This window comes from Vigna radiata, chromosome 2, assembly GCF_000741045.1.
Source record: "Vigna radiata var. radiata cultivar VC1973A chromosome 2, Vradiata_ver6, whole genome shotgun sequence".
Lineage (NCBI taxonomy): Eukaryota > Viridiplantae > Streptophyta > Magnoliopsida > Fabales > Fabaceae > Vigna > Vigna radiata.
Window position 1 is genome coordinate 7,545,660 of NC_028352.1, and position 25,460 is coordinate 7,571,119.

At 28.0% G+C, this 25,460-nt stretch overlaps 2 protein-coding genes and 1 pseudogene across 2 annotated transcripts; all 3 read right to left on the minus strand.

Annotated features, from left to right (window-relative positions):
- Positions 1-3,522: 3,522 nt before the first annotated feature.
- LOC106755807 lies at positions 3,523-5,099 on the minus strand (annotated as a pseudogene).
- A 5,054-nt stretch (positions 5,100-10,153) lies between these two features.
- LOC106755810 (stress-response A/B barrel domain-containing protein At5g22580) lies at positions 10,154-11,082 on the minus strand. The gene is made up of 2 exons (XM_014638024.2): positions 10,871-11,082; positions 10,154-10,551 (listed from the first exon to the last, which is right to left on the minus strand). The coding sequence occupies exons 1-2, from the start codon at positions 11,038-11,040 to the stop codon at positions 10,353-10,355; spliced, it is 369 nt and encodes a 122-aa protein (XP_014493510.2). The 5' UTR covers positions 11,041-11,082; the 3' UTR covers positions 10,154-10,352.
- Positions 11,083-18,013: 6,931 nt separating this feature from the next.
- LOC106779774 (dehydration-responsive element-binding protein 1F-like) lies at positions 18,014-25,175 on the minus strand. The gene is made up of 3 exons (XM_014667968.2): positions 25,018-25,175; positions 20,016-20,034; positions 18,014-18,619 (listed from the first exon to the last, which is right to left on the minus strand). The coding sequence occupies exons 1-3, from the start codon at positions 25,173-25,175 to the stop codon at positions 18,014-18,016; spliced, it is 783 nt and encodes a 260-aa protein (XP_014523454.2).
- Between the last annotated feature and the right edge of the window lie 285 nt (positions 25,176-25,460).

Below are 25,460 nucleotides of genomic sequence, written 5' to 3' on the forward strand. Positions count from 1 at the left end.
AACATAAAATATAATTAAATTTAGGTGTGAGTCTAATTTTTTAAATTAAATAATGATTAAAAAGTTAACTATTACATTTCATAAATTCATTGCCCTGTGTTAAATTAGAAATATGATGTTAATTTCACTTATATTTCTTTAATTAAACTAATATTATAAATAATACTTTAAGACATCCTGTATTTTTTATAATTTTATTGTTTTTCTCATTTAAGGCTTGCATGATCAAATTTGAATTAATGTCACAACTCAAATGTTATTTTTTTTATCAAATATTTGTAACCTAATTTGTTTTGTTGTCAGTTTCTATGCAATTTTTTTAATTTTTCTGATTTGAATTAGTTTTTCAAGTAAATTTGTCCAAGATAATGCAAGAGGTTTCACAAATAAGGTGAAGGTTCTTTTAATAATATTTCTTTAATATTTTCCATAGAAATTGACTCTTATAACTTTATAAATTTTAAAATCAGAACTTCTATACTAAGTAGAGACGAGAGAGATGAGTTAAAAAAAATCACAAATTTATTACAATGAAATTTTGAATTAAATCTATGAAAAAGTTCTTTTAATAATTTTTTTTGATAATTTTTTGACAACGCATACATGGTAGCTTGTGATGGGTCTGTTTTAAATATTTTTTTAAAAATAAATTCAAATAGACCTATAAAATAATAATACATATTCTGTTATCAAAAAAATTGTTTAAAAAAGTTGTTAACATGATTCTTAATATATGGTCTTTTATATAAGTTAACTCATATTTCAAAACTCATCAAATCACACATTTATATGCATATTTGAAAAAGATTTAGTCAAAAGTTAAGATATTTCAACGCAAAACAAAAACTGGAAGACAAAAGTATACATAATTGAAAGCGAACACGACAACTTAGTGGCTTCTTCCATCCATGTCTGAATGTTACCGAATTCTCATGTTTTGTTTCATGAAATGACGCTGCTAAATTTCTGCTTGACATTTATTTTTTCTTTTCTCTTCAATTTTAAATTTCTGCTAAATTATAAGGGATAATTTTAGAGTAACACATTTTATATTTATTTGACATAGTATAAAGATAAAATAATCACAAAAAAATAAATTTTTATATTTTTTCAATAAAGAAAAGAGTAAAAGTAAGAAATAATGATATTAAATAAATGTAAAAAATTTATAGATGTCAAAGTATTATTTCTCACTCATAATGTTTGATGAATTCTAAAAAAGCAATAAATCACTTTTTTTTTCATTGCTTTTGTTTTTGTCTTTCAATGAATATTTTTAATATTTTAGTTCGTGTTTTCGATCTTCAACTTTGATTGGATAATAAGAATAGTTTATTCCTATAAAGATAATTTAGGTCAAAGAAAAACTTAATCCTTTTATCTGGGATGTTTACCAATTTATTATACTTTTTATTAGAATTTTATCTTTCATATGATTAAGAAAGATCTAATTATAGTTTAATCTTGATTTAATTTTTGTTTTGTGTATAATCCCTATTTAGTTATGCTAAATATTGGTTGTAATATTAGAATCTTTTAAACTTTGTTGTCTTAAAAAACTCTATAGGCCACTCGTGAAATATTGTATATTTTTTCTTGTATGTGAAATATCCTAATTCTCTATATCTTTTATGAGAGGATGTAATTTTTTATATTATATTTGGTTAATTAGATAGTGATACTGAAGTCGCATATCAACTAGAGATAAAAACAAACAATTTATAATATATAAGTGAGTACATACTTTAGTTTATAAGTCGATTTGTGAGACTGAGTTAGGTTTAAAGTTCACTTTTAATCATGATATCGAAATTATGGTTAGAGTTTATCGTAACGATATTTGTTTGATATTTTCGAGGTTTAAAGTTTATTTTTTATCAATTATTCCATCCAAAATTGTTTTCCGTTAATGTTATTACAAATTTAGTTTTTTTATTTATTTATTAATGTTAATTAAAGTTAATTTTAGCTAGTTCAAAGTTATTTATAAACCAATTTTAATATGAACTTTTTTCTAATGTCAGTAGGTCTATTTTTATTTTATGAATATAAGTTGAGATTATTTATGAGTTTTTCAACTATAATACAAAAACAACCCAGTTTTTTTAGTTGATACAAACCAGGTTTTTTTAATTCTATTAGGCTTTTTTTTTTCGACGTCAACAAATATTATTTTTTTATAACATTATCTATGTTAATTATTTTTAAAGTTGGTCAAAATCGTAGTCAAATTTATTCAAGAGAACTTTTTAGTCATTGATGTTACCCGAAAACCTTAACTGTAAAGAAAATTTCCTTTACATGATAACTAATTGATAAATAAATTTTGACCAAAATTTCCTTTACATGATAACTGTAAAGAAAATTTTTTTTAATCAACTTTAACTGATAAATAAATTTGACCAAAATCAATTGAAAATATTATTTTAAATTATTAAATATCATTTAATATTAGAGTAAATTCTGGTCTTTCATAATACTGAAAATATTTTATCCAAACGAAAAGTTAAAGTTCAATTTGAATATTATCTTTTTTACCAAAACATTTGAAAAATAAATTCATTTGAATAGAAAACAATTCAAATTTAATATATTTTAATTTTTTAAAATTGTTTTAAATTCAATATATATATATATATATATATATATATATATATATATATATATATTATGCATATTTTGTGCTTCAGTTGGCTTTACAGCATAGTAAAATAAAATGAATAATTATATTTCCTATAAACCCCTGAAAGTTTAGTTGCAGATTTTATCTTAGACCGTATTTTTATTTATTATATGCATTTTTAGTTGAAACAATCTTCTTCGAGGTACTATTTGGAAATTTAATAGACAGGAAGTAAGATCCAACTTTAATATAGGTTTAAATTTTTTTTTGTCCCTAAGTTAACTTTTGATATTCAGTTTAGTTCTCGTTTTTAAAAATGTTAACCTTTAGTCCCTATGATATGAAAAATGTATCAAATCAGTCCTATTCGTTAACAAATCACAAGTTTTTTCATTAAGTGATTTGTTGTTCATAACACATTCTGTTAACAAATCACAAAATATTGGATACCTAGGTATGAAAAGTTGTGATTTATTGTTCATTAAGTGCTGTCATGAGGACTGATTTGATACATTTTTCATATCATAGAGACTAAAGGTTTGACATTTTTAAAAGCGAAGAATAAACTGAACATCAAAACTTAACTTACGGATAAAAAAGGGTTTAAATCTTTCATATAAATAATTGAAAGCTTTATCTGTAATATTTATTTTGTAATATTGAATTAAATTTAATCTCATATTCCATTTCTGACAAACTTTCAATCTGATCTTACTTTAAAATCCTTTACACATAATATAAAAGGTTCATGTTCATAGTTACAGTTAACATAACATGTTCAAAGATTATACATATTATGTAAGAATGATATTTAGGCAATCATTTTTAACAACTTATATATTATTATTTTATTGATTTATATATTTAAAACAGATCAATTATCAACTGTGAGATAAATGGTTATTAAAAAATTGTTAAAACAAGTTCTTAAAGATAATTTTTCTATATTTTAATAGCAAATGATAAGTGTACAACCACCAACTACTCTTAACTAACAAACCGACCCTTAGCTAAACTTTCTTACACACACATGATTAAGGTAACAGAAACTGAACCAATGAAAGAAAGCAGAGAGAAAAAAACACTACCAGTAGATTTTATCACAGCCTTCGAGATGACCTTGTCTTCTGCAAAATTTTCGTTATTTATTCAGTCAGACTCATCAAACAGTTACCTCACAACTCAACAAAAGGAAAGGAAAAAATAGAAAACAGGCAAAAGATAGATACACTTTTATAAAATATTCTTTTATTTAGTATTGCTTTCAACCAAAACTTAAATTTTAGCTATATTATTAAAACAAATAATTTTTAAATCTAATTTAACTCCATGAAATCAATTCATAAAAATATTTATATCTTCTTACTAAATTAATTTTATCTTTAATATAAGTGAAACTTTTAATCTATATTGAAATATATATTTTAAACACAAGACTGACATTAATTAAAAGATAGTCTAATAATATATAAGAACATATCTTTTTAATAATTTTTTTATAATCATTTATTTGACCGTTTATAATTATACGAACCAATAAAATAATTATACGTAATAAAAAAATGAAATAAAATATCATAGTCTTAACATATAAAACAGTAAAACTAACAAATTTCGTTAAAATAGATTATATTTGGGAAAATGATATTTTGACACAAATTTTTGACACTATTTTGACATTGTACACGTGTCAAAATGTAGTTGGACAATTTTAAATTAAAAAAAGCTTAAACAAGAACATATTTGGAAGTAAAAAATCAAAGCTTTTTTTAAAATTTGAAATCATCCAACCACATTTTGACATGTGTGCAGTGTTAAAATGGTGTCAAAATATCATTTTCCAATTTGTATCAAGAAATAAACTTTAAATTTATAAGTTTTGTTGAAACAAAATCTATGTGCATGTGTAATGAGGAAGTTAATTACTTACTGCACTCTTTAGGGTGACATAAACAGTTCAAACCAGCACCACAGCTTCCATTAGGCTTTTCACACCCTTGACAAATTTCTGGTACACGAGGAATGTCAACAGATATTCTTGTTCCAACCTTAAATCCCTGATCATGTCCACCGTCTGATGTTCTTCTATGCACCCAGCTGAAATGAGAGCAGTTCAGACGCTGAGGGTGAAAATCATTGTCAACTTTTCTCAGATCTTCAACAACTAAACATGGATGAAGGTTGTTCTTGTTCTCTGCAGCACCTCCACAAGTGTACAACTTTCTACAATTTTGCATGGTTGGTAAAATGGGGTGTCTTCTGCTTGAGCAATTGAAGAGAACAAGCGAGTTAGGCTCAGGAGGAGAAGGAAATCCAGCAGTGACAGCCGTAGGAGAAACATATTGCAGAGAAGAACAAGAAGAGTGAGTGATGGTTAGAAATCTACCATTGTTGTCTAGTGAAGAGACATGAAAAAGACCAAGGGATGTTCTGAAATAGAGATTCTGAGATATGCACAAAACGATGTTGTCTAATATAGAAGGTGTTTGTTTTCTAATACTTTGACAGTAGTTTGCATCGTTTTGTATAGAAGAACATGATAATATGATATTGAATAAGAGTAAAGAATGAAGAATTTGTGGTTTCTTGAATGGCTTCATCATGTTCATCCCTTTCTGAATCACTAAGTTATTTTAATATTTGTATAGATTTGTTTGTGATGATAGAAGATGAGAAAGCATGGTGTTAATAACTCTAGAAAAAGGTCACATTTCAAAGTTGGTCCCATGGATGCTTAGTGACTTTCTTTTTCCTTCTTTTCTTTTCCTTAGTCACTAGAAAAAGGTCACATTGCTTTGAGAGGGAATCTTAGGCTTCAAATTTCAAAATCTTTTTTTTTTCAATTTATTACTTTAATTTTTTAACTTTTTTTATGAATTTTCTAGCTATTATTTATTTCAAAATACTAACTTTTTTTTTATTCAACAATTTCTGTAGTTTTAATATGACTTTAGTTGATAATAATCTTAAGTTATCTCTATATGTGACTAAATGTTATTTTATTTTACTCTTCAAACTTTTAAAATCCAATCAATTGGTCAATTGGTATCGTTTGTCAAATTATTTCAAATACGTAGAATAAGATTGAAATGCTTTAAAACAAAAATCGAGAAAGAAAGGTAATGGGAGGGAAAATTTTTTGGAATTTTAAAATTTATGGTAATAAAATAAAACAACATTAAATCTAATATGAAAATAACTTAATTAGCACATGATATCAGAAAAGTTGAATAAAACTAAAACAAAGAAGGACTAATAATGTGTTAAATTCTAAAAGTTAAAAAAATAAAATAAAATAAAAGTTAAGAAAAATAAAAAGATAAATTAAAAATTTTACTTTGTTTTAGGCTTGTCATTGCTTTTCTAGACCATCCTTCCAAAAAGTTGTGCTACTTCCAATTGGTGATTTTTTTTTTTTTTTTCATGTTCAATGTCTTCACCATTGATCATCATTTCATATACCCTACTAAAGTAGATTTGGTGTTTAGCCTTTTTTAGGCAAGGCAGGGCCAAATGAATGTTTTGACCCCATTCTCATTATCAATTGTTCAATGCATCAATCCACCAACCAAAATATATGCATATGGAAGATGCATTTAGAGAACACCAAAATATGCATAATTTTATGGAAGATGCATTTAGAGAACACCAAAATATGCATAATTTTATTTCCAAGTGAGCAATGACCGATGTTGCACGTGAGAGTGTGAGATAAAGATATGTGAATATAAATTGATACATTAAAAATTATAATTTTATACATTTTTTTTTTAAAAGTAATATCTTCAAGAAAATATGACATTTTACACTTCATCTTTTAAGCATATAGACACAATAGAAAGACACTTTCATCAATGGCTAACAAGACACGTGTAATTTTATACAATGAAATTCCATACATTGCATTAAACATAAAATATAAATAAGGCAAAGTATATTTAGATGGCTATTAAAACTTCTATAGTAAAATAAGTTGACAATATTGAATGCTTTAAATTGCATATTACACTGTTTAATCTCTGAATTTACATTAATAACACAAATTTGCTTGGCAATGTTATGATAATTTCATTTAGCACGTTGTTCCCTCCACCTCCCCACTTGTTTCTTTCACCTTGTCATTTTCTCTTTTATTCTTCACTATATTTTTCTATTTCTATTTTATCCTTTTAATAAAAGTTTATTTTAGATTAAAATTTTATAATTTTTACCTACTCCATCACATAACCTATTATTAATTCTCTTTAACTCTTTTAGATTTATGTTTTCATTCTTACTGCTCGTTGCTTCGTTTTTCTTCTCTTTAACGTGAGAGTGTGGTGGGTGAGAGATTGGTAGAAGGAATTAGTCTCTGTTACAAAAGTTTAATCATCTCCGCACTTGGAGGTAGAAGTTTAATCATCGTTAATAATCTCTAATCATCTCTGCGCTTTGAAGGCAATCACGAACTCTGAAAAAAAAGGTGCGTGAATAACCTAACCCTAATAATGTTGAAACCTCCCTTAAACAGATATGAGCATCTGTTAACGGATGTCAACATCCGTTTAGGCCTGGACGTCTTCTTCCTCCTACGTACACAGAAAGCCTCAACAGGAAAAACAAAGCAACAACAAACTCGCGCACACACAGAGCAGAAATCAAACACAATTTTCAAACTATATTACATACATTTACAAAAAAACGAAGCATAAATCAACACAACCTTAAGAAACGAAAGAAACCAACATGCTCGTGCATGCTTCGATCATAAAAGGGATTGAGGATGGGGAAAGGGGGGTTTCAGTGATAATGGGACTAAAATTGAAAGGAAAAAACGAAAGATTAATCAAAGACGATGAATTGGTACTATCTTTGCATGCGTGACAAGGTATAAGAGCCGAAAAACATTTGGGGGAAAAACAGATAACAGTGAGTGAGAGCGAAGAGGCGAAATGTTATACCTGAACATCATCGACAATGCTGCACTGTCGCACACACCCGCCGTACCACCGCACATACCAAAAGCTAAAACCACCACACACAAAGGGAAGAAAGAACTGAGAGAGTTGGAAAGTTTTAGAAAATGAAACTTGGAGCGTGGGAGTGAGAATCCGAGAAAGAGAAGTTACTTAGTTAAAGAGGGTTAAAAAAGTAAAAAAAAAAAGATTATTTTTATAATTAAAGGAAAGTTAAAAAAATTAGGAAGATGCAAAATGGAAATGGGGAGGTAGAGGGAGCAACACCCTTTCATTTATATCTGAGATATTATTTTTAAAGCTTGAATTCAATTTTTTTTTTCTTCATAGTTTTATCATAAAAACGTGTTTTATTATTAAGAGACAGTGTGTGTATAAATTAAGCTAATCTTAATTTATAGTTGATGTAAAATTTTTACATGTGTTATTAGAAGACATCTCACTATTAACAAAGAATGATGGGTATAAAAAGTAGTGAAATTTTGTGTATCATAAAAAAACAAGTTTCAATTTTAGCAAATAAACATGTAAATTAATTTTTAAAATATCAAAGTTAACATTTTTTCAAAAATTCAAATATATAAGGACTCTTTATACATACAAATTTTAATTTTAATATAACAAAAGTAATTTTTTTTAAATGATTGAAGATAATTTTTTTTTCTCCTCTCATTCATAGATTCGTGTTAGTGCACCTCTGTTTAAGAGTGGCACAATAGTTTAATAATGAGATGAAAGTGAAAAAAAGTTGACAAGATGACCTAAAAAGTAAAAGGAAGATGTTGAGTATAAATTTCTTAAAGAAGTGAAAGAAAGAGACAGATTGAGAAGGTGGAAAAGAAGAGAGGTAGAAAGTGACACCCAAATTCATCTTGTAAGACTAAGAAAAAGAGGAATAGAAAGAAAATAGATATAACAGATGATACATGTCTAATTTATCTCAAAAAAAGAAAAAATAAAGATACACTTATAAAAAGTAATATTACAACTAATACATACTTCAAGATTATTACTATAATTTTTTTAATTGCATTAATTATTTTTAATGAAATTTTTTGGTACTAATTTTATTTAAAATTAAATTGCACAAATTAATGATAACTTTTTATTTTTATTGAAATCTGTTAAAAATTTTATGTAAATTAAAAATAACATTAATTTATAATATATAAGTATATATAAATCTTATCTTAAGTTTATTTTATAGGAAATGAATTTAAAGTTTATTTAATATGATATTAGAATTCTGATTTATAATTTATACTAATAAAATTTGAGATCAGCATATAAAATGAACGTAAACTTATAATATAATAAATAAAAGTTTATAACATTTATAGATTAATATCATAAAACTTGTGATATTTGTAATTTAATATTATATGAGTAATTGAAATCAAATATTAAACAATATAATGATTTAGAAAAATAAATATTTTCCTTTTAGGTAATTTATCACGACTCATCATAATTCTTACCAATTTGTATAAACTAAACATCGAAAAATATAACCCAATTGTGTACATAAGTGCATACAATATAACACAATAATATATATATATATATATATATATATATGCTAACATATTAAAAAAAATCAACATCAAAATATTTATATCATGTATGCAAATGTAAAGTATGATAATAAAAAAAAATCAATATAATCTTAAAAAGTGTGTCAAATTATTAATATTAAAATATTTCAACCTTATTTTTATAATAATAATAATACTGGTATCTTGATGATTGTCTTTTTAAGAAAAAATATCATAATAATTAAAATACTTTCAAATAAAGTTGTGTTACACATCAATACGACCTTTGACACCTCATTATTGATATTACAAAATTTATTAATCATTTACCATCATATAAAAATTTATTGAAAGAAAAAAAAAATATACCAATAATGAAAAACCTCTATAAACTCATGATAAAAGTTGCATAACACCAAATATAAATAAAGTATACCTAATATAAAAAAAAATCTAAATAAATACATTTCTTTTGACAAAACATTCAAATTTATAATGTTATTTATGAATCAAAGCTATATTAACTAATTTATCAACATAATGATTTTTTTTACAAAAAAAATATAAAAAACTTTGAAAAACATATGCTTATAAAAATACAAACACTAAATCATCACTTTTGAAAACTTTAAAGAACCATTATTAGTTTATCCAAAAAAAATCATGAGAAATTAAAAGAAAATCACTGTCTCTAAAAGTCCTCTCTTCAAATATGCATTAAAACATAAATGATCATCATAGATAAATAAAAATTTATACTTAAAAAAAACTGAAAAACAACTCGGATATTTATCCCAACTTCTCCAACTTCCTCTGAACATATCAGAAAGAAATGACAAGCATTATCCACCTTAGATCAATTAAAAAATAAAACATACCATATTACACCCATAAACAAACTCACTTTACCTTTCATAGTTTTAATATTAAATAATACTTTAATTATATTTAAAATGATAAGGTAATATTTCAAATATATCAAGAGTATAAAGAATGTTTACATGGATTGATTATCAGAGCAGTCTGTTAGAGATTGGAAGGCTATAAAATGTGTTGACATATTAGATCTTGATGTTTTCCACATGAAACATTTTCATAGTATTAACCAATTGAACTGCTAGAACTTTGATTAATGGGAAAAAAAAGAGAGCTTATTATGAAGTTGAAATTGCAGAAGAACATGTAGGAATACTAGGAAGAACCATAACAGATGCAGTTTAAAGATGGAAGGTTGAATAATCATGCTGGTGCTTTGACAAGCTTAGATGGAAAATCCAGCACCACAATCTTCTCAATAGCTGGTGAAAACACTCCTGAGAACTCAACATGATTTGGATGAGTCTGAAATGCATTGAACTCCTCTTTTCCATTGAATGCCATCAAGAAAACATGAGTGAAACCTTGTCTTAGCATTTCATGGCTTTCTATGTCCTTTCCCCTGTCATACAAACAAACAAACATTAATCAAACCTACTCTTTTTAACTCCAACAATACTAAATTAAACAAAAATCATGCATATATCCAAAATAGACTATAAGGTTTAGTTGGTTGTGTTTTTCAATTACTATATATCTACAAGCTTATCTTTGACAACTGATATACCAAAAATCAATCAAAACCTTATATAAAGTGATGCCCTATTCATAGATCACACACAAGGATTAACCAGTCATGTAAATGCAGAAAAGTAAGTCTTTAAGGGAAAGAAGAACACAAGCACCTTGAAATAAAGTAAAGCTAAGATATGGTTTTATACCATTCAAAGGATTTGACTTGATCAATTCCTGATACCATCTTCTCCAACCCTTGAATGAGCTCTTCAACTTCCACACCATCCTTGAACTTAACAATCACATAGTGATTAAAAGATCCCATAGCTGTAACACAAGTCTTATGAACCAAAAGTATAGCTCCTAGGAGCCACATATATATGCAGAAAACCTACATCATGCAGGCATAAACTATTTTACAGTCCCTATTTGTACACTGTGATCATAAAAGACCAGTTTCACCGCTGGGGTAATGAATCTTAAGAAGTGAAGTTTAAGTTTAGTTTATCTTCACAAAACTGTCTATGGACATATTGAACATCATAGTAGAATTAATGGATAGTTCGATAGTGACTCGATAATGAGTGAAACAGAATGTCTACATAGATCTTGTTAGGATTGACTCCGACCATGATTCTGATATCATTTTAGGAAGTGGAGTTTAAACTTAACTCGTCCTAACAAAACTGACTTGATTTATATCCCACTTATATATTATAAATTGACCTTATCTCTAAACGATGTGATGTGAGACTTGCAACGAATTCGCCAAAAAGTTTTTGGGGACAGAATCCAGAGTTGAATATGAGGAAAGGTACTGGTTTGAAACATAGACCCACCATGGTGCAACTTCTTCTCCATATTTGCACAGTAAAAGTTGTCTGGTGTAATTGTCATTGTGCATGAAGGACAGAGCTTTGGGGTCATTTGCCTCTAGAAGTTTGAGTTATGTGTTGGCCTCATTCAGAGTGAGAAAACATTATGATAATATGTCTGCCACAACCCTTTCCTTTCTTCACTGCCATTTTCTATTCAAGAAAAAGTGGTGTCATTTGCTGGACTGTTCTTCTTGTCCTTGCCATGTGCACTACCAAGGTAAATTATTGAACTTCAATTCATCCATCAATGGCATCTTCCTATGTACTTATCTTTAAGGAATCTTCACTCCCTTTAATATACAACAATGATCTGCAGGTCTTTTTTTATTTATCAACTTCACCTGTTTAATTTCCACTATTAAGTTATACAAAATTATCAGAAAAGAATATATTTAATTTATTTTTTATGTCAATTCCTAAATAAATTAAAAATAATAGATACCTAGAAGACGTATTTATTTTCATCAACACGTGTTTCCTATGTTATTATTATTGGTGTAAAAAGGCTAGCAATATTTAGCTTAATTATATGACATGACATATATGAAAAAAGAAAGCCATTATTGATCATAGATAGCCTAATAAAATCAATACAATTGGTAATCTGTCTTAATCATTAGATATTATGAAATCAAAAACTTTTAATACAAATGAATTATTTGGGTTGATTTTTTTAGAAATTATTTTCTCTATAATTTTAATAATTGATGATATTTTAGTCAATAATAGACTCCAATATTTAGTCTTAGATTAGTTCAAGAAATTTAAACTGTAAAAATCTGACTTGATGAAAGAAAAATATTATAAATTTAAATTTTTGATAAAAGAAATATAACTTGTTACAGGTTAACCACTAAAATATAGTATATGGTAAAAAATATTTAATTTTTAATAAATTATTTCAACTCTATTTTATAAAATTAATTTCTAAATAAAATTTCGTATCTTCAAAAGTCTAATAAATAATAATTTTTTTTGAAATAAATTTTATATAAGTTTCATACCCTCAAACTTTAAATATAATTTAATTTTACAAAATTTACATATAAAATAAGATTTTTATCTATTTATATAATATATTTTTTTTTAATTTTTAATTAGTGTGAAGTCTCTAATATTATTGATAAAAAATATTAATTTTTTTTTATAAGTTCTTTTCGCAGGTTGATCTTATATTAGAGTTAGGAATGTGTTTATGTAAAAAAAAAATAAAAAATTGGGTATTAATTGATTTTCTATATAATAAAGAAACATCATATTATTGTTCTATCATGGTGTATTGTGTGATAGATTATATGAAAAATATAAGATACAAATAGTGTTATGAATTCAAATATTCTCTTTCACAAGGTGAATCTTAATTTCTAAATCATTTCGTCAATAGGCCAAACTCATTAATTAATTTTCCGATAACTACTTTTTATAAAAAAAAAAAAAGAAGAAGAAAAGAAGATGATTAAACGTTGTTAGAATAGTATTACTTTTCATTAATATGAAATTTAAATTTTATATAAATACACAGTAAATAAAGATAAATATTTAAACGGGTCATGTTTAAATCTGTGAATTGGATCCATATACTTCAGTTTTTGCATTAAAGAGAGGCCCAAAGATAAAAATAAACACTACAAAAATCCAATAAGTTTTTTGTTTTGGTCTCTCATAATTTCTATTAAATTTTCATAAATGTAAAATAATTCATATTTCCCATGAATAAAAAATAAATTCTGAAATGTATAATTTAAAAATATATTCCAAAATTACGCAATCCAGAACTTAAAAATATATTTTAGATTATATACTATAATATTTAATATTATATTTCAAATTGTTCGTATTTACTGAATTTTGTTCACATTTTAATATAAATAAATATTCTCCTTGCAACCATCATTATCGATTTTTTAATTTCCATTGACCCTAATATATACAGATAGGTCTCCAGGTAATTAATCATTCGTCTAAAATTATAACTTATGATGGTTAGATTTTCCTTTGAAAATATGTTTTTATCATGAAGAGAAAAAGAAAAGAAAAAAAAGAAAGAGATTAATGAGATTTTTAGCATATCTGAAACCAGATTATTTTTAAAATATGACGTAACAGAAAAAAGAAAAAGAAAACTACTGTTTTTTTTTTTTTACTTACAACTTAATAAAAAGATAATACTAATAGAACAAGGATGACTATAACAATTAAAACAATCGAGTGAAAAGTATTGGTTATTATAGTTAGATTTTTTGTAATTACATTGTTTTTTTTTTTTTTTGAGAAATACTAAGAATAAAATATAAAAGGTTATATCATATTTAAATGATAAAGATTAAAATAAATTATTCATATTTTGTTCGCTAACTAATATATTGGGATAACCAAATACGAATTAATTATACAATCATAAATATAATTATCACCATTTAAAAGTAAGTTATTGTTTAGAAAATGCATGATTTCTTTTTTAAATTTCCGATGATTTATATTATATTTCCTTTTGTATAAAAATAAAAATACCTTATATAGAGATAGAAAAAACTATATTTTCATAATCATTAAATCGTTGTTTTTTAAACAATTACTATACAATTCAAACATCTTAGAAAGGTCTATTTTGAATACCGAAAGTTTGAGATGATGGTCTAATAATTGTAGTGTGAAAATAATATTGTTTAGTAAAATAGTTTTTTTATAAATATAAATATTTAAATTATATTTGAATGATTAGGATTAAGTTAAATATGCGAGTTCTTTTAAAAACTTTTTATATGAACAATGCTAACAATAATATAATTTTGTTTAAGAATTTTTATCGTTAGATTTTAAGAAAGTATAATATTATTTTTTTAGGCTTTTAAAAAAGTAAAACTACTATATTATATTTTCGTTTATTAATATTATATATTTTTCATATTTATTCATATAATTTTCTATCATCAAATCTCTAATTTTTATGAGTTATTTTTCTATTATTTGAAATTGTAAATAACTTTTACTTAATTAATATGTTATTGTGCTTACCACATTTTTTTTTATCTAGTCAATCTTAATTAAAATAAGGCTAATACAATATTTTCATTATTTGTGTGTGGCCTATAAATTATTTCTTTGAAATTATCATTATAAGAATGTTTGTATTTAGTTTTCAAAACAAATGTAAACAAAACACACGACAAAAAAATTAATAAGATTTTATTTACGTTAGTCCAAATATTACATTAATAATATTAAATAAATACAAAAAGAAAACTTGTGTGGGCCTGCTCGCTGCTAATAAACTATTTTTTATTAATATGAGCATCGATATAATTGACGCTAAATAGGATAAATTAGAAAAGGATATTAACGGTAACATTTATCTAGTTAACACTATGATAGATTAGAAAAATAAAAAATAATATTAATAGTAACAACTAGACAACATTAAATAGTGAGATAAAGAAAATAAAATACATTAGTGCTATAATATAAATAAAAAGTAAAATATTTGTATGTGTTTAGCATCAACTTTATCGGCACAAATTAGTTAATTTTTTATTAATATTAAGAAAGTAGTGTCGGACTAACCGATGCTTATTAAGAAGAGTGAGGGTCAGGAATCATTTGCAGTAAAAAAATTTGTTTATCATAAGGATAATTTTTATAAAATTCATCTTTAGTTATATTGAACAAAAACTTGGGTCTCATTTTAAAAATATAAATTGATATTATTTAAAAAAAAACTTAATTGCTCTATTCGTCTAGGTTTGATTAAAAAGTTTCAAGTTGATTTTTACTTATTTCTTTCAATCAAGTCTCAACTTTTAAAAAATTGGCTTAATTAAGTAGTTTTCGTTAATATTTTAACAATTTAACAGAAAATACTTAATTGTGTTAATTTTTCAGAAATTAAAACTTGATTGAAATAAAAATTCAAATGAAGACCAACTTAAAACTTTTTAACCAAACTTGGAATGAACAGATTAATTAAGCCTATTTTTAAGTAATATTAATTTAAAATTTGTCGATAAAATTTCACTAGTAGAAAAACTCTATTTAACGTTGATTATTTTGTGTTTTAAACGTCACCACCAAAACCGACGTCTATACGGGTGACGTTAATGGGACGTCGACTTTTTGCAGGTGCGACGTCTATATAGACGTCGGTTTAGTTCAGAGAACGACGTCTACAAAGACATCAGTCATTGTGTTAACCGACGTCTATAAAGTCGCCAAACATTGCATTAACCGACGTCTTTGGGACATCATAGACATTGGTTTGTGCATTAACTGACATCGTTGGGACATTGTAGACGTTGGTTTGTACATTAACCGACGTCTATGAAGTGATCGTTGTGTTTTGGTGAGGTTTTTGTTGTGTCTTGGGGTAGCGTATGAATACCTCTTTCCTTTGCTAGTTTCTTCGTAAGAAAAGCTTGTGTCTTTTGGACTTCTCATGACATTTCAACCCAAAGACAAACTTGGGTCGTTGCCTAGTTCCATTCCGACCGCCAAAGAAAAAATATACGGTGAGAATACACCGTATACTTTTTCGTTGGCGGTTGGAATGGACATAGGCAACCACCCAAGTTCGTCCTTGGGTTGAAATGCCATGAGAAATCGAAAAAACGCAAGTTTTCCTTACGAGGAAACTAGCAAAGGGTGAAGGTACACTACGCTACACAAAGACACTACAAAAAAACCGCACAAAAACACAACGAAAACTCATTTTAATTGGTTCAAATGAGAGAAAATACATCAAAGATTACTTTAATCGGAGTAAAAAGAAATTTAAATATAGTTAAAAGGAGAGGAAACTTACTTGGAAGTGCAGAGCAACAGAGAGAAAAGGCAAAGACGACCAAAGTGTTGGTTCGCAAACCGTTGGTTCGCAGTGTATATATATATATATATATATATATATATATATATATATATATATATATATATATATATATTGTCATTATTGGGTAAATTCAATAAAATCTTTCAATTTGATAGAGGTATTATTATTAAGGACAATGATATTTTGACAACTATTTTTTAACAATTTTTTGATAACAGTACACATGTCATCATTTTATTAGTCTGTTTGAATTTATGTTTAAAAAAATATTTGAAACGGACCAATCATAAACTGTCATGTACGCATTGTCAAAAAGTTGTCAAAAAAAAGTTGTTAAAGAGACTTTTTCCTATTATTAAAATATAGACTTTTAAATCTAAAAATTTGACTTAGGTTTATATTACATACCATGTAATCGTCTAATATCATTGTGGATTTCCAAGTGTTACCATTGATCTTCTTGTGTTCAATCACATCACACTACACTTTTGCATGAAACGAGTTCATTTAGTAATTTGCTGGCTCCCACAACACATTTACGTATAAAAGATAAAAACAAGAAAAAAAAATACATAAAAGAGGGGGACAAGACCAGAAAACCACGTTTTTCTTTTCTATACAGAGTCAGTTTATCTGCCAAACTAATTAATAAGCTTTTATGACAAGCAACCACAAAATGTTTTTAAAATATTACGATACTTTTAAAAATAACCTTCAAAAACTTGCTTTAATGATAAAATATTATATTTACATGTTAATGATAAGGAAAATGATATTTTGACATCAATTTTTTGACATCATCTTGATACTGTACACGTGTTAAAATTGTGGTTGGACGATTTCAAATTAAAAAAAAAAATTGTTTTTTTCTTCCAAATATGTCCTTGTCTCAGTTTTTTAATTTGAAATCGTCCAACCACGTTTTAACATGTGTACAGTGTCAAAATAGTGTCAAAAATTGGTGTCAAAATATCATTTTCCTTTTTATAAATAGAATAACTCGGTAGCACACAGAAAGAAAAGTATAATTGATTTTTCTGATAAGGAAAAAATTAAAAAAAAAATCTTTTTAACAACTTTTTTTTATAAGATATATGTGACCGTTTGTGATTGATTTGTTTTAAATATTTTTTTAGAATAAATTCAAACAGATCAATAAAAGGATGACACGTATCTTGATGTCAAAAAATTATTAAAAAAAATTGTTAAAATATCACTCTCCTCTCTTTCTAATATACCAGTTTCACACTCTTTATTTCTTCTCCCATATATAAACCTTTCTGACTGCATATTCATCTCAAAAAGGTGATGACTTTGAAAAATGGTTGGGAGAAATTATAGCAGCAGTACAAGAGTACATGCAGTAATTAAGCAAAGATTCTAGCAGAAGGAATTAGTATCATTCTCTCTCACACGCACACACAAATATATATATATATATTTGTGAGAATGAGAAACTAAAAAGAGAAACTCTATTTAACAATTCTTTTTTCACAACTTTTTGACTGACAGTTTATGATTGGTCCGTTTTAAATATTTTTTTAAAATTAAATTCAAACATACCAATAAGATGATGACACATATATCTGTTGTCAAAAATTGTTAAAAAAGAATTATCATTGTCCAAACAAAAAATATAGGTAGTGTTGATATCAGTTATTCCAGAGAGTAAGGTCTATTTCAGAATCAGAAGGGTCCCAGTCCAGTGCTGTAGAGGGTGGAGTAATCAGCAAACCCTCGGCCATACTATCCAACAAACCTGGCATATTATACAGTGCCTCCTCATCAAAGAACACGGTTTCAGACTCATCATCGTGCATGCTCGTGTTAAATAAACTGTCTTCAAAACTAGAATTTCCGTGAGAGGAACAAGAAAAAGAGGAGTTTGGCGTGAAAGTATCATGGACAGTAGCAGCTTTTGCTGCTTCCCTTATATCTGCAGCAGAAGAAGACTTTGCAAGGGGAAGAAGGGAAACTGAATCGGGGAAATTGAACTTAGCAGAGATGCCATTAAGGGCTAAAACAGCGACGTCGTGTGCCCTAGCAGCCATTTCAGGAGAAGAATATGTGCCTACCCAGATCCTTGACTTTTTCACTGGTTCCCTAATTTCACACACCCATCTGTTTCCGTTTCTTTGGCGTACACCCCTGTACACAGGGTGTCTTGTCTCCCTAAACTTTTTTCTGCCTGCTTTTCTTTTGTGGGATGGATTAGGGTTTGATGGAGACTGTGAAATGGAACAAGGAGATTCCTTGTTCTTCATGTTCATATTAATCATTTGTATCTATTTGATTTTGGAAAAGATGAAGTGATGAAGAGGGAGAAAAGGGTGTATATTGTCTGTGTGTGAGGAAGATGGTACAAGGTTCAGTAATATATATGAATGATAAACACGAGTTGGACACGCATGGAACGTACGTACACGTGCGACACATGTACGCTTATGAATATCATTGCTTTGATTAGTTTTAGGAAACCACGTGGGATGTGAAGAACAGAATTTAACTCTGGATTCTGGTTTCCTGACGTCAATGGATGTCGTGTCTCGAGCAGGAATGAGATCAAAGGTGATATTCAAGTTCAAAGGCTACACTGTGGGTTAAAGAAGTGACAGATAAAAATAGAAAGAAAATTAAGAGAGAAGAAATGTGGTGAAAAGGAAGTGAAATAAGAGTGAAAGTGTGGCGATATTATGTTATTCAGATTTGTATAATGTGACGAACTTGAGTTGGATGCACTATTTACAGCTATAAAGGTATCATTACGAGTGATATTGCCATCAACTTTTGGAAATAACGAAATAGGAAAATAATCCTTTTATAAAATTTAGAGAAAAAAAATACAAACAAAAATTAAGCCTTTGAATAAACATAAATATGTTCTTATTAAAAATTTATTGGGTTGATCCAAGTTGATGAGTTCCTGATTGATGGGTTCCTTATTGGATATTTATATATAGGCTTTTGTACAGAGATGATAACGGATTAAATCTAGCACGAATAATGTTTATACGCTACATGATCATAACAAAAAATTCTTATTATATGTCTTGTTATATGTTAAATATTTGTTTAAAAATACTTTTAAGTATTTTAAAACTTATTAAATACTTATGGGTATCCGTAGATACACGTTGATATTTTAAGAAAAAATATTTAATAAATTTTTAGAATAAAATCTATGTAAAATTATAAAAATAAAATAAAATATAAATTAAATTTAATTAAAATTTAATTTTAATTAAATTTAACTTAATAAAATATAAATTAATTTTAATTTTAATTAAATTTACCTAAATAAAATATAAATTAAATTTTAATTGTAATTGTTTATTCGATCAGCCTCATAAAAAATTTTGGTCGACTGATCTCTGTTATTTTCATCCTGAAATACTTGGTCTTGAATCCCTTTAAAGAACGTGACATAAAAAGAAAAGAGCCACATTCCCTTTTCGGATACGAGGGACACCATACCCTTCTTGGCGTTTGGTTGAGTACAAAAGTAATGTAGAAAGATGAGAGGAGTTAGAGTGATATCAAAGGTCAAATAGAGCACCCTAAAGGTTTGAGGTAAGAAGGTAGGTGATATGCATTTACTCAGCTATTAATATTTGAACTGTCAATGTTAAGTTGACTTTGGCAGTTTGGACAAGCGGTAGCACTAGAACTTGGACTTTAAGACAACTTTCGGACCCTAGACAACTCACCAGACTTTGGACGGTTGACCTCAACCCTACATCTTAAAACAAATTGTATAAAAAGATTTATCATTTATTTTAGAAAAATATACGAAAGTTTGCGTTATGTTAAGTAATATTATTTGTGCATATTCAACTCAAAATATAGATTTAAACCTCTTTTTGGTCCCCAAGTTATAAGCGGATGTTCAGTTTAGTCCCCATTTTTTAAAATGTAAATCTTTGGTCCCTAAGTTATAAAAAATGTATCAAATGAGTCCTTTTTTGACTTGAAATACTGTTTTTGGTTGTTTCTTAACAACTACTACATCTTTAGATTGCTCTGATTTGTTTCTTAATAATAACAACACTTTAGATTGCTTTTTGTACTTTGACCATGAACATCAAAAAAAGGACTCATTTGATACATTTTTTATAACTTAGGAATCAAAGGTTTACATTTTTAAAAGCGGGGACTAAACTGAACATCCGCTCATAACTTAGGGACCAAAAAGAGGTTTAAACCCAAAATATATTAGTCCAATTTGGTCTTATAATCATGTGATCCAAAGTGTGAGATTTATATATTGAATACAATTATTATACCTATTAATACGTTGCTATATTTTGAGTCTATCTTAATTGTTGTTATACTAATAGGCTCACAAAAGTACGGATGACAAAAGTACTCGTGCTTGTAAGTATCTATAGATAAAATCTGTCACGGATAATTGGTACCCATGAGTATTTATTACCCATAGGTAACGGTTAGCAGATATTTTAATACTAATTTATAAACTTATCGAGTGCGGATATTATATTATTCGTACCCGCGAGTATTTATTAGCTACTTAAATTTCTTTTTTACTGGACTCAAATTCCCATAAAAATAACCTCATGGCACAAGTCCACAATGAAACCGAAATAAATGGTCGTAGAGATCGATCACCTCCCTCATTGTCTCCCTTCCCGAAAACTTGTCATGTGCCACAAGTCTACAAACCTCTACAAGAAATAATATCTTCCTGGAATCCAAAATAAAAATATTAATTCAACAAGATATTTGTTCAGCAAAGGGCCGATTGTGGCGGCACAACTGGTGCCGAGTCTTCGGGCACTCCAACAGCGAGTCGCCTTACCTCGGACACTCCAACATCGAGACATCCTACTATTGTCGAAGGGACTATACAACCGTCTATGATCCTTCTATCTTTATACATCCACCCAATCAACCTCAACCTATTTGGGTTGATTCTACTTCTCAACCAACACCCATCACGATCATCTACCCTAACCCACAAGAGGGTCGAGAGGTAGAAAAGGGAAAAGGAAGTCTCACTGTCAAGGTGAGAAATCATCTTCCTCACACAAGAAGAGTTACAAGCATGGAAGCCTTTCCAAGTCTTTGATTAGAGGCGTATTTGACATTGAGTTCCAACTTGGTGATAAGGTAGTCTTCGACTTGGTCGAGGACAAGAAGGACTTGGTGGGTAAGATGTCTCACCAGAAAGCATTGGACGCTACCTTTTAGATGAGCCCCCTGACGGCTCTATTAATTTTGCGTGTTGTTGAAATCGTAGAGGGTGGGTCCGAGAAGCTGAAGGAAAAATTGGCTACCATATAATCTAACTTGGACGAAGCGTTAAAAACCATTTATGAGTTGAATGCAACGTTGTAGGAGGTGATCACTACTCACGCTGATTAGGATAAGAAGCGGGAGGATGTGGCCACCTGGTTGTCAGAGTCCCACGGGGCGGACACTACAAGAAAAAAAGGTATTATTGACAGCCAAAATTAGTTGAAAATGTTAAAAATTCGTTGAAATGACTTTTATTCGAACGAATTACCGACAAATCAAAATTTGTCGGTAAGAATGCAATTGATAATATTTATCACAAAATCTTATTTTTGTTAGTAATTACTGATGGAAAAATCCATTAGTAAATATAAGAAAATCGTATCGATAATTATTGAAGAAAAAATTTGTCGATAATTACCCAAGAAAAATTTCGTCGGTAAATTTTGTCGATAAATATCGTGATCTGATTTTTCTTCTTCCTCATGTCTCCTTCTTCTTTGCTTAAGGGTTTCAATTTTTTTATTTGTGCTTTTCATGTCAACAAAATCAAATCTTCCTACCTGTGTTGACAATTACTGTTGATTTTTGAATTTTCAGTCTGATGACGAAAATCTGTTTCAAGTGAACTCTGATGTCAAAGTCAACTTAACGTTAATAGTTCATATATTCATAATACAATAAGGGCATATCATCTACTTCCTTACCTCAAACTTGTGTTTATAAGTGTTTTTAGTGGAGATTCGATTAACAATAGCCTAATTACAATCCAATTATGGGTAATCACATTTTACCTCATAAGTTAGTCAACATTAAAGTTAATTATTCTTACTCATGACTGATTGATTCACTTCTTCACTAATTGGTCTCCATATGGCTCATTGCATTGTCTGAATTAGGGTTGATCATCTTATTCGTGGTTAACCGAATTGTCGTACACAGTTCAAAAGAGTTGAATTATAGTGATTATTTTCAAATCAACTTTTATTTTTTATAATAAATTTCTTTTGTTGCATTCTTCATATTTGTGAACGGGGGACTTTAATGAACATTACTTATAACCAACATCAACATAGCTGACTTTCTCATGTTTCGTGTTTAGTTTATTAAATGTGTTCAGAATGAATTAATGGGTATATGATTCCACATAAATTAAAAAGAAGTTGAAAGAAAATTATACAGTTCGATATAATTTATCTAGAATTTAACATTTTATAAAAATAAAATTTGCCGTACGTGTGATAATTATAAAAAAGAATTAAGGTCTAACAATTTACAGTTTACTATAAATAAATAAGAAAGTATATTATAAAAAATATATTGAAAGAAACTATAAAATAAAATTTAGATTTGTACTTGTAATAATGAAATAATTAATAAAAATATTTAATTATTATACACACAAATATAGCGATGAAATATTAAAAAAATATTAATGTGGAGTGTATGCCAACCCACACTATAGTTGTGAGCATATTGCAGGTTATGCAAAATGACTCTACGCGGGTTCTTCAAAGAGGACTGCACCGTACTTTGTTTGCTATATTTATGTAATTCTATCTTAAAAAACTATTTTATTATGAATTAAAGATAATATATAAATCATAATGCTTACAGTAGGTGTTAGAATTTAACACGGTTGTAATACTTATTTTTTTTATACCTTTTAAAAATAAAACTGTAATAAAACATGAACTTTAAAATAAATAATATCTTAAATGAGAAATGACTAACATTAACGATATCATTCATCTTGTATTGACAAATTATTGATTCTAAAAAAGAGTTTAAATAGATAATGTAAGAGGCTATTTTTTTCTCGAATAAAATAAATTACTCATTTTCTTTTATATAATTTTTTGAATCTAACTTTTTGTTAGACTTTTGGCAAGCGTATCAATAGTCAACTGTAGTATAATGATTTTTTAAGTAAGAGTGTCGAATCCACGAGGAACAACTCCAATTAAAGAGCTAAATTTTATCTCAAACAGTATATATATACAAGGATGTTCAAACTGATTCATGATGGAAGTTGCTAATTAAAACTACGTTGCGTGAAAGTTGAGATTGAATTCATCTATCTCACTCGTCTGTAATATGGATGCATGCAAACATATAGCAACTAAAGTTACCAACACTGATGCAACACACAAAAGTCATATATTGATTCCTCACATATAAAATTCATAAGATCAGTTCCTTGAATATTGATTCCTCACATATCCAACAAACTGTCCAGCATTATATTCAAGTGTTATAAGCAATTGATAAACTGAAATCTATCCCTAGCATCACAGAATATCAAGTATTCTTTCTCAGATCAGGGTTTTAGAAATACTTTCCAATCAAGTCTAAAATCCACATTCATGAAACTATTGATCAGGTAGAATCAAGCATTAAGAGCATAACAAAAATACCAATGTTGAATAAAAATAGAAATGTTATATATAAATATCACCAGATTACATCCGAGTTCGAATCGATTGCATTCAATCCCAAGAGAAGAGATCAGCCACTCATGGTGGCCATTGGCATTCTAAGAGATGAAGAAGAAGATCCTACAGCTAAAAATGGAAGAAAAACTCTTTGGGTAGCTCTGGGTTTCTTTTCTCTGCGCTCCCCTGTCGCTTTCATTTCTTTCTGCCCTGTGAATATATATATATACTTCCCGAGTTCTCGCTTAAGCTAAATTATTCTCGCTTAAGCGAGAAGAAACTTCTTGGAGAAGATAGTCATTCTCGCTTAAGCTAAAATATTCTAGCTTAAGCGAAAATGACTTTTAAATCAATGGCTCCCTGGATGAATCTAGCTTAAGCAAGATCATTCTAGCTTGGGCGAAATGTTGCAGGATTTACTCTTCCCTCTTGATTTACCTAATACATACAAAATAGGGATCAAATGATTTCCTTTTCAATCAACAACTCAGAAACATGTGATTATATTTCATCTTTCTTAGATTGAGGAAAATTGATATAAATGTACACAATTCAAAACAGAAGTGTCAAAATTCCATATGATAATTTACTAGTTTTTTGCACTTATCACCGTTGCATCTATATTAGATTGTCAACTATAATACAATACATGGTGGTACTAGAAAGAGGGATACATACCATTAAAAGGAAGGTTTAATGTCTCGGTAGGTTCCTATTTTCACTTTGAATCTCAATTAGGTCCCTTTCTTTTTCGATTTCTCAATTGGGTCTTTATTTTTGTAAAATTTAAGCAATTAGAGGCCTGCCGTTAAATTAAACAAACGACCGTTTAAATTTAACCTATGTGGTATAGTCAGTATATTTTATTAATCTGACGTGGCATTAAAGATGAGTTTGAATTGATTTTTATATTAAAAAATGGATTAAGCAAAGTTAAATCAGATGTCTTCAAGGGCAAAAAGACAAACCCCTTTTCTTCTTCCATTAACCCTTTTTCTTTCAGAACCCTAAAACCCCTTCTCAATAATGAAGCCAACATCATCTGCATCCTCCATTCAACATAATCTCCTTCAAGGACTTGGCCACCATCAATAACATTCACATCTCCTTCAAGGTCTTGTCTCATCTTTCCACTCTGTTCTTCTCCGTCGCAATCCAACCATGAAACACGATTCGACCCATTTCACGTTTCCTCTCTCAACATGCCAAGTCTCCTAAAAGTTGAAATCTTTTCGCATTTTCCTCTACTGGGTCACTCGAGGAATAGAGTAAAGAATAAAACTTTAACTTCGGTTGATCTGGGATTATTCAGCTCCAATGGCGTCGTGCCCCACGAATTCCGTCACTTATAATACCACCCTCTGCGCGTGTGCCCCCGGCTACGTGCTCCAACGCATGAGTAACACGTGCG

Coding starts and splice junctions, on each gene's coding strand:
- LOC106779774 (XM_014667968.2), bottom strand. CDS start 25,175: ATGAGACAAGACCTTGAAGGAGATGTGAATGTTATTGATGGTGGCCAA.
- LOC106755810 (XM_014638024.2), bottom strand. CDS start 11,040: ATGTGGCTCCTAGGAGCTATACTTTTGGTTCATAAGACTTGTGTTACA. Junction 10,552..10,870: donor CAAGTCAAATCCTTTGAATG/GTATAAAACCAT, acceptor TTTGTATGACAG/GGGAAAGGACATAGAAAGCC.